We start from the raw sequence: 14165 nt of genomic DNA, 5'->3' as shown, positions 1-14165 counted from the left end.
TTTATTTGTGTTTTCTTTTTGTGCAAATGTGCAAAACCAGTTTTATTCCTTCAAATTGATTTTTTCCTATGTCTTTAATGAAATTAATATTCAAAGGTGCCTTCCATACACCAAGGATTTGATTATTATAGGACCAAAAATTGATTTGCGTTACTTTTCAAAAAAAGAGATTTCTGACCTGCAACAGGCAGTTAGGCACATAAGGAATTTTAAAAGCTTGAAATTCGAATTTTTGGGAATCAGGAAAAGGTGGCACAGCAGATCTGAAAAATACATACTTGCCTTCTCTCAATATTATCAAGCTTCAAACCATGTATAAAATCATTCCCTTTCATAGAAAGCAAAGAAAACTTTGATAAAATTGAGAATGGAAATGGGGAATATGTCGAAGAGATAACAACCCGACCAAATTGCAGACAACAGCTAACTCTTCCATTGAAGGACACCATTGAGTGTTTTTGTCAACCTGCTGACACAGGTAAATAAAGGGCACAGACTGAAAAGTTTGCCTACTTTACTGACCATAGGGTGAAAGATAAAGGTTTTACTAATGAGCATATACTTAACATTTTTTAAGACCTATGACAATGAGGCCAAGGCTAAAGTCATATTAGACAAACATATACACCTTATTATATGCCCAATTTAGGATGACTTATTGCTATAAGTATTTTAATAAACAAACTAAAACACAAAAATTAACTGACCACTGAACCATAAAAATGAGGTCAAGGTCAGATGAAACCTATCGAACAGATATGTTTGCCTTACAATCATTTCAAACACCAAATATAGTTGACCTATTGCTTATAGTATTTGAAAAAACAAACTTAAACTAAAAAAACTTTACCGACCAATGAAGCATAAAATGAGGTCAAGGTCAGTGAGAACCTGCCAGACTGACCTGTATACCAAATATAACTATAATACTCATAATTTTCAATCAGTTGCTGAACCATGAAAATGAGGTCTGGGACAATGGACATATGATGGGTAGAATGTATGCAACAGAAGGCACCTGCATGCAAATGTAGAATAGATAGGTTGAACAATGACAATGCTTTTATATTCTCTGGCAATGACACATGTATCAAGCATTACTCATTGCTCATGATATTAATCATTAATAATATTTTAATCGTCCAACCTTGCATTAAGATGTGCCAATGATAATAAACCTGCATACCAAATATCATTGACTTACCAATATTGGTTCCCACATTAACTGACCTAATCAAACTAATACTTGTACACTAAGCAAACTTTTCAGTCAATAGACCATGAGGGGGTAAACCAGATCTGCCAATGCTAATACATATGGAATATCATATATTATTAACCTACCACAAGTGGATCTTCAAAATCTGACCTTATCCACAACATATACATAATTGATGATGCTACAACCAATGCCAGCGTACCCGTCTTGTTCTCAACTTTTATCAAGGCCAGACAAAAAATAAAACTTAAGTAACAATTTTAAAACATAACCGTGCAAATTTTGTTTTCACCTGCTCCAAGTCCAGAACCTGTAATTGAGTGGTTGTTGTAAGTAAGAAGTCCTAAATCAATATTGTGTTTGTTTGTTGATTTGTACATTTATCAGGGGTTTTTTTCTTGTTTGAATTAATTTTAGTTGGTGTTTTGCTCATTGCTGAAGCCATATGGTGACCTTTTGTTATTAACATCTATTGCTATTGTGGAATGTCATCTCATCGGTAATCATACATATTATTTTTATAAGTCTTATACATGTAATTTTTGGCAGTAAGTAATCACATCTAGTAACAAGAATGTGTCAACAGTACAGATGCCTCCACTCATACTATCAATTTCTATGTTCAGTAAACTCCAATTTGACATTAAGATTAAAATGATCATATCATAGGGAACATGTGTACAAGTTTCATGCTGATTGAACATCAATTTCATCAAAAACTACCTTGACCAAATTTTTTAACCTGAAGTGGGAAGGATGAACGGACAAACAAATACACAGCCTGAATCCAAATATGTATATATGATAGAAAATTCAGGAATTTGATTGATCACAGTTCTTCCACCAGTTTGTTAGATTAAAGAGTTCACTTAAAATTCATTTTCTATTTACCTCTGTAAATTCATTTTTCACAACAACATCTTTGTTTATATGTTGGGGTTGACTTTGCAGTATAAGTAAGTTTTGATGACATATAGTTACCAGTAGTTGCTACAAATTCAATTGGAATTTGGTTAATATTTGTCGGATTCCTCTCAACAAGCAGTAAATAAAGAAGAATATCTACCAGAAGCTTTAATTTCACAATTTACATAATAACACTTTACAAATGATGTATGAACAATTCCATGAAAAATTATATACTCCAGAATAATGATGAAATCAATGCTAACCTATAAATATAATGATTTATTTCGTTTTACCTAAGAATTTATTGTAAGTGTACTCCTGTTTCACCATTATATTAGAAAAACTTTGTACAAAACATTTTGTTTGTTAAATTTTGCCTGCCAAAATCTAGTATAAACTCTTTATTTCTTCTTCTGAACTCTGGTATATTTATAAAATAAAATTAGAAGTACAGTCTGTTATCCTACACAATCATACAATTGGTCTAAATCTTACTTATAGTATCATGAAACAAGAGGCTCTCAAGAGCCTGAATCGCTCACCTTAATTCTTTTGGTTAAATCTCTCATCAATGATTATTTTGGCTCTTTTCAATTTATTTAAATGTTTTTTGGATCGTCCTATTTTCTTCAAAAGCCAAAAAAAATAATCATTTTCTCCTATGTTCTATTTTAGCCATAGGAGCTATGTTTCTTGACATACAAGGAAATAAAATATAAAATTTATACTAGATACTCTGAAACTCATTTAGCCTAAGTTTGGCTGAAATTGATACAGCAGTTTCAAAGGAGAAGATTTTTTAAAGTAAGTCAACATGATGAACAAATTATGAAAAAAGTCTTTAAAGGGCAATAACTCCTTAAGGGGTCAATTGACAATTTTGGTCAAATTGACTTAATTGAAGATCTTACTTTGCTGAACATTATTGCTGTTTACAGTTTATTTCTATCTATAATTATAATCAAGATAATAAACAAAAACAGCAAAATTTCCTTAAAATTATCAATTCAGAGGCAGCATCCCAACAACAGGTTGTCTGATTCATCTGAAAATTTCAGGGCAGATAGATCTTGACCTGATGAACAATATTACCCAACTTCAGATTTGCTCTAAATGCTTTGGTTTTTGAGTTATAAGCCAAAAACTGCATTTGACCCCTATGTTCTATTTTTAGCAATGGCGACCATGTTTGTTGATAGATCATAACTTCGGATACAATTTACAAACTAGATACCCTAAGGAACATTCAGTAAAAGTTTGGAAGTATTTGGCCCAGTAGTTTCAGAGGAGAAGATTTTTGTAAAAGATTACTAAGATTTACGAAAAATGGTTAAAAATTGACTATAAAGGGCAATAATCCTGAAGGGGTCAACTGACCATTTCCATCATGTTAACTTATTTGTAAATCTTACTTTGCTGAACATTATTCCTGTTTACAGTTTATCTCTATCTATTATAATATTCAAGATAATAACCAAAAACAGCAAAATTTCCTTAAAATTACCAATTCAGGGGCAGCAACCCAACAACGGGTTGTCTGATTCATCTGAAAATTTCAGGACAGATAGATCTTGACCTGATAAATAATATTACCCCATGTCAGATTTGCTCTAAATGCTTTGGTTTTTGAGTTATAAGCCAAAAACTGCATTTGACCCCTATGTTCTATTTTTAGCAATGGCGACCATGTTTGTTGATAGATCAAAACTTCGGATACAATTTATAAAATAGATACCCTAAGGAACATTCAGTTAAAGTTTGAAAGTATTTGGACCAGTAGTTTCAGAGGAGAAGATTCTTGAAATAGTTTACGACGACAGACGACGACGACGACAGACGACGACGGACGCCAAGTGATGGCATTAGCTCACTTGTCCCTTCAGGACAGGTGAGCTAAAAAAGAAACATTGCTTTTTTCCAATTGTAATCAAATGAATTATCTATTACTGTGTAACCTATACATGAGATCATTTACTTCAAACTTGTGAAAAATAAATTTCAAAGCTACTAACCAAATTTACTCTTTTTGAATGTGACATTTTACTTCCCTGTTTCGCACGATTCACAATACTGTAAAACTGCTTTATATGAGGTGATTCGTTGAAATAATAGGAGGATGGCAGAAAAAAAATGTTTTTGATTTTTGAACTTGGGTCAAAGGTCACTTATAGTTGTATGTCCATTTGTATGTAAAATTACCAGTTGTAGTGGGAGAGTGGTTGGAAGACTGTTCTATCCTTTCACTTCAATTTTAAATGAAAAAGTCCTGAATTACAAACCAATATAATTAAAATACTGAATAATAACTATATAAGAGGATTTACAAAAAAGATGATGTGGTATGATTGCCAATGAGACAACTCTCCAAAAGAGACCAAATGACACAGAAATTAACAGCTATAGGTCAATGTACGACCTTTGTCTTGTTTAAAAGTTTGTGCAATAATAGTCTACATTTAATAACAAACATGTAATTCAAATTTTATATTTTTTTCAATTCTAATAGTTACTATTCCCTTTTTTTTAACCATTTTAAAACTGTACATTTAGCTAAAGAGTGCCCTCCCGCTTCTAAATTTTAATTCAATATATCTTTTTCTTAATAAGAAAGCTGAAAGAAATTTAAATGGAAGGAGTTTTTGTGGAATTTGACTTGCATAACAGAAAGATTAATATACAATTTTACATGTCCACACCTGTATTTTTAAATATAATTACAATATTTATAAAGTAGAACTAAAGTAATGTTAAGATATTAAAATCAACTTTCACACCCATACTGTACAATAAAATATAAGTTAAAACCTCTGAAAGAATTTTGTCATAAATATTCCACCACACTAAAATACAATTCTAACATTTTTGTGTTAAATAAAATTTAGAATAAAACAATTTGAGAATTAACACAATAAAATACAATCATCTATTTACACACTATATAACTAGCTCATGAATTATTTCACATACAATAACTTTAATAAGGTATTTGAATTTAGAATGGGAACTTATAATTTCAATTATTGAACATTACACGGTCAACTGCTCTGTTCTCTACACATTATTTTTATAAACATTGGAGAGTAGCACTCAAGTTTAACATGATTGCATGGAATTCTCTTTCAATCTTTCATTCAAGTACATCACATTTCATTACAATAGTGGCCAGAAATTTTGTTCAAAGAAAAATATAATGATACGATAAAAATTCCAAGTCCCTATTATTTGTACTTGCAATATAAAAAGTTTACAATCTGCCTTTAGATTTCTTCATATCAGACTGTGAAAAAACGGACATTAGCATTATTCCATTGTCTTGTACCTACATGTAAATTGAACTTAGTTTGATTATCTCCCCTTGTACAAGTAGAACTAGGATATTTTCCTTTATTCACATGTTGTGTTTTCATCAATATTTGTGACGACAAGGCACAATGACAGATGGATTTCTATACACCCCTCCCCCTATTACCATAATAATTTTGATCCTCCTAATAAAAGGGTATAACATGAGCTAATAAAGTCAAAATAAAGAGAAAGTTTCAGAAAATATGCCCAACCTGATAATAATCCTGAACATCTCACAAAATGTCCACTTTTCACTACCATAAATATCAATAGTTTAAACCTTGCACAACACTTAAATAATGTGTCCAAATATAACAATAAAATGTTAACAATTTCATCCCCCTTCTGCATTATTTTAATATTTTTTTTCTATTCTAAATTCAGTTACCATAGAATGAATGGTTAAAATGGAAACACTATTTTCAATAGTAATTTATATTTCTCTTTATTTATTTTGTTTTATTTAAATGAAAAGTATTTTTAACAAAAAAAAATCGACACAAGGTTGTTCAGAAATTAATAGGATGAGTAAATCACGCCCATCAAATATTTCTGAATAACACTTATAGCTCATGCTTTCCTTTCTTTCTAAAATTATGCATGGATCCATAAGAGTAAAAATGCCAACCATATAAAAATGCCAATAAAGTTGAAAATAAAAACTTTTTAATCAATTTATCTATATAATATAAAGTTATATTTTTTTTTATTTGACATTAATCATGTTAATAAACATAATTGAAAATGGTAAAGTCTTGCCAAACTAACAGGCATGACAATGTGTGATAAAAACTATGTAGAAACAGCTCCATCGGTATTATAAAATTTTTAATGTATTCCTACCATATTAAACACAATGATTATAATCAAGAATATTGGACTTCACTATAATATGAAGAAAAGTGATGTTTATCAAAATATACAAATTATATGCTGTTTCCTAAGTTGCTGAGTAAGTCTGAGGTCACATAAGGTATTTACATTATGTTTATATTTAGGAAACACAGTTCTAGGACTAACTTCTTGAATGAGAAACAACAATAATGTCCTTATCTGATTCATCGGAATACTTTTAATTTATTGTTAACTTGTAAGTTAACAAAGGGAATACGACAAATATTGTAACAAGATGAATATAACGAATAATATTAAGATATTTACAAAAACAAAGTTAACAAGTTCTTCTCAAATTTGTTATTTGTTAATGAATATTTCAAGTATAATGAATACATGCAATGAAACTGTTTTTTTACATGAGAAAACAAGATGCATTATGGGATACTAGGTATGTCTATAACAAGTCCTGAGAATCCATCGTCATCGCTATCGTCAAACATTGGGGCTACGGCCAATGGATCGTCTGTACCCTGAGATTTACTCTTTCTGCCCCGTTTAGTTGCCTTCTTTTTCTCCACTGGTTTGTTATCATCTTCAGAAGCCACGTCTGATGACACTGAAGATCTCGTGCTGCTAGAGGCTCGTTCTTCCTGATCAGATATGTACAGATCATTTGCCTCAGAATCTTCATGGTCAGTACAAAGAAGGAAACCTTGTACTTCCCTGATATTGGTTTCTTCATGTACTGAACAGAATGAGTCAGGACAAAGGGCACACTTCTTGGTGGCTGGTTTACCACACTCATCACAATGATGCCACGGACAATCCCATTTACCTGAAATAAACAAAATACACATGAAGTTAATGATGCCATGGACAATCCAATTTACCTGTAATAAACAAAATAAACATGAAGTCAATGATGCCACGCACAATCCTATTTACCTGTAATAAACAAAATACACATGAAGTCAATGATGCCATGGACAATCCAATTTACCAGTAATAAACAAAATACACATAGAGTCAATGATGCCACGGACACTCCCATTTACCTGTAATAAACAAAATACACATGAAGTCAATGATGCCAAGGACAATCCCATTTACCTGTAATAAACAAAATACACATGAAGTCAATGATGCCACGGACACTCCCATTTACCTGTAATAAACAAAATACACATGAAGTCAATGATGCCAAGGACAATCCCATTTACCTGTAATAAACAAAATACACATAGAGTCAATGATGCCAAGGACAATCCCATTTACCTGTAATAAACAAAATAAACATGAAGTCAATGATGCCACGGACAATCCTATTTACCTGTAAAAAACACAATACACATAAGGTCAATGATCCCATTTACCTGTAATAAACAAAATACACATGAAGTCAATGATGCCAAGGACAATCCCATTTACCTGTAATAAACAAAATACACATGAAGTCAATGATGCCAAGGACAATCCCATTTACCTGTAATAAACAAAATAAACATGAAGTCAATGATGCCAAGGACAATCCCATTTACCTGTAATAAACAAAATACACATGAAGTCAATGATGCCAAGGACAATCCCATTTACCTGTAATAAACAAAATAAACATGAAGTCAATGATGCCGCGGACAATCCTATTTACCTGTAAAAAACACAATACACATAAGGTCAATGATCCCATTTACCTGTAATAAACAAAATACACATGAAGTCAATGATGCCAAGGACAATTCCATTTACCTGTAATAAACAAAATACACATGAAGTCAATGATGCCACGGACAATCCTATTTACCTGTAAAAAACACAATACACATAAGGTCAATGATCCCATTTACCTGTAATAAACAAAATACACATGAAGTCAATGATGCCATGGACAATCCAATTTACCTGTAATAAACAAAATACACATGAAGTCAATGATGCCATGGACAATCCCATTTACCTGTAATAAACAAAATACACATAAGGTCAATGATCCCATTTACCTGTAATAAACAAAATACACATGAAGTCAATGATGCCAAGGACAATCCCATTTACCTGTAATAAACAAAATACACATAAAGTCAATGATGCCACGGACAAGCCTATTTACCTGTAGTAAACACAATACACATAAGGTCAATGATCCCATTTACCTGTAATAAACAAAATACACATGAAGTCAATGATGCCAAGGACAATCCCATTTACCTGTAATAAACAAAATACACATGAAGTCAATGATGCCAAGGAAAATCCCATTTACCTGTAATAAACAAAATACACATGAAGTCAATGATGCCAAGGACAATCCCATTTACCTGTAATAAACAAAATACACATGAAGTCAATGATGCCATGGACAATCCCATTTACCTGTAATAAACAAATTACACATAAGGTCAATGATCCCATTTACCTGTAATAAACAAAATACACATGAAGTCAATGATGCCAAGGACAATCCCATTTACCTGTAATAAACAAAATACACATGAAGTCAATGATGCCATGGACAATCCCATTTACCTGTAATAAACAAAATACACATAAGGTCAATGATCCCATTTACCTGTAATAAACAAAATACACATGAAGTCAATGATGCCAAGGACAATCCCATTTACCTGTAATAAACAAAATACACATGAAGTCAATGATGCCACGGACAATCCCATAAGTATCTGCTTACCCCTTCTAAAAAACTGGGATCTCATCCCCACCCATGGTTTTTGGTGGTGTTCATGAAAATTTTATTTAGTTTTTAATTTTAGCCTCATTTAATTTTGATAAAGATTATTCAAAGCAAATTTAAAATATTTCATTATTACAATATCTCTAGGGATTTTCTTTATCATTCCTGGTGCATTGTGGTCTATAACATAATATTGGTTGACTCTTTTCTAGTGGAAATTACACTATTTATTTATCTGACTGGTGATTTGAATCCGGCTTGTTACATGGTTCCCTTTTTTTCGATATTTCTGTGAATAGATTTGACATACAAGTAGAAGCTGTTTTTACACTAATAACATGATTATTAAAAGTTCCTGTACTAAATACAATGAAACTTACAATATCTCTTTAATACTTACCATGTGGAGGTTTGCTCAGCTTCAGACAAGTTAAATGATAAGATTTTGGACATCCATTTTTGTCACACATTATTAACTCGCCTCCCTCGCCACATCTAAAACATTCATCCTCATGTGTTTTCTTCACTTCAGTTTTTCTCTTTTTCCGTTTCTTTTTATCTTTACTTTTGGCTTCTTTTGCTTTTTTCTCTTGAGCTGCTGCAGCTGCAGTCTGTCAAAAAAGAGAACAAATACATTTAAACTTATAAAACTTGAAAATTAAAATAGGTGAGCATACTTGTAGCCTAATAAAGAATAGACACTAGTTTATCTATGTAGCCAGTATCCTTAAAGCTTTGCATTATAATACTGATAGGTTGGTAGCACATAATGTTTTTAACGAAGAATTCAGCTGACTTTAGAATCTTTAAAAATAAAGACACTTATATTTGAAATATTAGAACGCAATTGTTTCAGAGATTATTTAATTTGTCAAAGATATAATTAATGAGGATAACTAGACTTGATAGAGTGACAAGACCTTAGAGTCATTCATTTAGAAAAGCCTGAAATAAGTCATTATTTACCTATGTGTGGAACATTTCTTTACTTAAGGAAACAAGTAAAGAACTTTAATTTCTACATTTATAAAAGTATAAACCCTGTTTTACCTTTGGCCTAACACCAAGAAATCCACTACAGTTTGCAGCACCACAAGAACAACTTGTTTTGTCATTTCCCAAACACTCAAAGTTGTAATTAAATGTCAGCTCTGATCCTGTAAAAATAATAATCTAAGTCAATAGCTAACTTATGTCTCATTATTATATGATTAAGAATGCAAAACACAGTTACTAGTCAGACTAATTTTTTTGTGTGTGATGCTGTTTTCCTGTTAAATACATTCATATAATCAGATTCATTTCATGGAAATGGAAAATGTGTCAAAGAGACAACAACTCGACCACAGAAAAAACAACAGCAGAAGGTCACCAACAGGTCTTCAATGTAGTGAGAAATTTCTGCATGACTACATAACAACTGTCCCAAAATAGTCAGATTAATTTTCTGGAAGCTGAGACACTGGTTGGTTGTAAGTTCAGAAATGTCAAATCTCGTGTTGTATCAAAAATGAATACAAAAAAAAAAAACATCTGAAATATATCATTACACATAACTCTTAAGAAGTCACTAGCCTGAACCATATGAATGCTGTACAAATAAAATTCTAAAAATAATTCCATCACTTATAAATCTAAATTTGACTATTCTGACAGAAAGATGTTTTATGACATGAATGGTTTACCTGCTGGAATATCATGCAATGCAAACAGACCCACACGGACATCACCATTTACAGTCCATTTCTGTGTCTCACAGTTAGGTTGACAACTATGGTTCATAAACCGGGACAAGTTTCCTTTAGGGCCAGCATCTATTATTCTGTAATCAAAAATTGTTTAAAGATGAGAAAACTGAATTCATGCAGATAATGATTATATTTGAAAGATATCTAATCTTGAAAACTTTACATGAATCTATGATCATTGAGGAGGGAAATGTCCCATGCTTGATAGGCATGTATTTAACAGATAAACTTTAAGTTTTCATTTTATTTGTTAAGATTGACAATCTAAGTAAATCACAACGTTTTATGGCACTTTATTGCAATTCAGTTACTTATATTATAATTTTAAATAGTGTGGTTCGGAAAGTACATAGTTTGAGAAATAAGCATATTGCCTTTTAATATCTGAATTTACCTGAGAATATAACTAACAGTAAGAAGTATTAATCAACCTCTTGTTATGTACTATTATAACATATAGAAATACATGACAATGAGACTACCCCTTGGTCTTTTTAATATTCTGCATATTATTAGTTCAAAAAGGAAAATCATATGTAGGCTAGACAGATATTTCTTAACTATTGCACCAACAAAGATTTCTAAGCTTTTGTACCACCCACTAAGATGGCAACCAGTTGTAATTTTACTCCAAAATCATTCTTTCCAACAACTCTAACAGTTAGACATTTATCTACTTCTTGTTAATCTTTTTAATTCCAAATGTAGTATGTAAAAGAGAGGCTAAACATAACAAAGGGACATTCAACTTCACAAGTGTAATACATGGTGAAACAAACCTTTTATTATCTAATGTTAACATGTAGAAATTCATCACATTATCATCATGTGCTTGTTTAATTCTCTTTTTAACCTCATCTTCATCAATTAAATCACCAACATATTCATTAACAAATTGTCCCTGAAATTGTAAAAAGTATCTTTAATACATATTCTGCTGTAGTACAAGGATATATGGGTAAGATTGGTGTCTTCCAAAGAATCTGTGTCTCCTGCTGTTGCCAATTAATATAAGTAAAAATAACTGTGTCCCCGTTTTGGTTTAAAAAAGTTCAAAACCCTAATATTACTATGACAGATAACAAGAGTGCACACACTGAAATGTCTAGCCTTCTTTACTAATCATTGATATTATGTTGATACATGTAGTCCTAAATATAAAGCATTATTACAGCTGTAAAATAAATTAACATAATTAAACCAATAAAACTAAACATTGACCTTTGAATAATGAAAATGAGGTCAAGGTCAGAAGAACCATGTCAGGCAGACATGCACAGCTAACAACTCTTCCAAACAACAAATATAGTTGACCTATTCATTGCTATTGCTTATAGTTTAAGAAAAACAGCCTAAAACACAAAAACTTAACACTGAGCAATGAACCATGAAAATGAGCGTCAAGGTCAAATAAAACCTGCGCGACTGACATATAGATTATAAAATATTTCCATACACCAAATAAAGTTGACATATTGCCTATAGTATTAGAAAAAAAGACCAAAACTCAAAAAACTTCACTTTGACCATTGAACCATGAAAATGAGGTCAAGGTCAGATGACACCTGCCAGCTAGACATGTACACCTTAAAATCATTCCATACACCAAATATAGTAGACCTATTGCATACAGTATAAGAAAAACAGACCAAAACACAAAACTTAACTATAACCACTGAACCATGAAAATGAGGTCAAGGTCAGATGACACCTGCCAGTTGGACATGTACACCTTACAATGCTTCCATAAACCTAATATACTAGACCTACTGCTTATAGTATCTGAGATATGGACTTGACCACCAAAACTTAACCTTGTTCACTGATCCATGAAATGAGGTTGAGGTCAAGTGAAAACTGTCTGACGAGTATGAGGACCTTGCAAGGTACGCACTTATCAAATATAGTTATCCTATTACTTATAATAAGAGAGAACTTAACATTACAAACCAGATGCTCCGCAGGGCGTAGCTTTATACGACCGCAGAGGTTGAACCCTGAACAGTTGGGGCAAGTATGGACACAACATTCAAGCTGGATTCCGCTCTAAATTTGGATTGTGATTAAATAGTTGACACAGCATAGGTTTCTGACACAGAATGAATGTATTCAAATGAACTTAAAATTTTTGTTTTCTCTTAGAGCAATTCACTATGCTGTTGAATATTAATCCTCTCAAAAAAATGTTTGAAGAAATTTTCTTTTTATTTATGAAATTTCAAATGAGAAAAATTGAACCCAATTTTTTAATCACATCCCCCTTTCCCTTATTCCAAAACTAATTTCAATTAAAATATTCTAATGGAGTTTGCAACAATTACTACTCATTTAAATACATCATAAAATATTAAGATGTAAAAAAACTGCTTGTTATCACTGAATGGTAAAGATTATTTAAATTTATCAGTTGGTAGTAAAAAGTGAATATACATTGTATATTGTATATAACAAAGATTTAAGTTGATTCCGGACAAAGAAAGATAACTCCAATTAAAAAAATTTCTTGCAGATATTTCTTGCTTACTATACTGGACAAAGAAAGATAACTCTTACTTAAAAAAAAAATTGCTATTTCACAATATTGTGAAATTAGATATTTCTTGCCATTGCACAATACTGTGCAATTGAAAAGACTTGCTATTGCACAATACTTAATATAATAATTTTAGATCCTAATTTGGACCAACTTGAAAACTGGGCCCATAATCAAAAATCTAAGTACATGTTTAGATTCAGCATATCAAAGAGGCCCAAGAATTTAATTTTTGTTAAAATCAAACTTAGTTTAATTTTGGACCCTTTGCACTTTAATTTAGACCAATTTTAAAACTGGACCAAAAATTAAGAATCAACATACACAGTTAGATTTGGCATATCAAAGAACCCCAATTATTCAATTTTTGATGAAATCAAACAATGTTTACTTTTGGACCTCGATTTGGGCCAGCTTGAAAACTGGGCCAATAATCAAAAATCTAAGTACATTTTTAGATTCAGCATATCAAAGAACCCAAAGGTTTCAATTTTTGTTAAAATCAAACTAAGTTTAATTTTGGACCCTTTGGACCTTAATGTAGACCAATTTGAAAACGGGACCAAAAATTAAGAATCTACATACACAGTTAGATTCGGCATATTAAAGAACCCCAAGTATTCAATTTTGATGAAATCAAACAAAATTTAATTTTGGACCCTTTGGGCCCCTTTTTCCTTAACTGTTGGGACCAAAACTCCCAAAATCAATACCAACCTTCCTTTAATAGTCATAAACCTTGTGTATAAATTTCATAGATTTCTATTTACTTATACTAACGCTATGGTGCGAAAACCAAGAAAAATGCTTATTTGGGTCCCTTTTTGGCCCCTAATTCCTAAACTGTTGGGACCGAAACTCCCAAAATCAATACCAACCTTCCTT

General features: G+C 31.5%; 1 protein-coding gene across 2 annotated transcripts in view; it reads right to left on the bottom strand.

The window, feature by feature from the left end:
* Positions 1–2278: 2278 nt before the first annotated feature.
* LOC134714728 (histone-lysine N-methyltransferase, H3 lysine-36 specific-like) overlaps positions 2279–14165 on the bottom strand; it is a 28770-nt gene continuing 16883 nt past the window's right edge. For both annotated transcript variants that reach the window (XM_063576229.1, XM_063576228.1), the window contains exons 16-20: positions 11527–11648; positions 10685–10821; positions 10050–10156; positions 9400–9610; positions 2279–7145 (exon numbers count right to left, since the gene is read on the bottom strand). In XM_063576229.1, the coding sequence (XP_063432299.1) occupies positions 6745–7145; positions 9400–9610; positions 10050–10156; positions 10685–10821; positions 11527–11648 (978 nt within the window). In that variant the 3' untranslated portion in view covers positions 2279–6744. The remainder of the gene's footprint in view (positions 7146–9399; positions 9611–10049; positions 10157–10684; positions 10822–11526; positions 11649–14165) is intronic.

This window comes from Mytilus trossulus, chromosome 4, assembly GCF_036588685.1.
Source record: "Mytilus trossulus isolate FHL-02 chromosome 4, PNRI_Mtr1.1.1.hap1, whole genome shotgun sequence".
Classification (NCBI taxonomy): domain Eukaryota; kingdom Metazoa; phylum Mollusca; class Bivalvia; order Mytilida; family Mytilidae; genus Mytilus; species Mytilus trossulus.
Note: the sequence above shows the minus strand (reverse complement) of the source record. Positions and strands in the feature narration are given on the sequence as shown.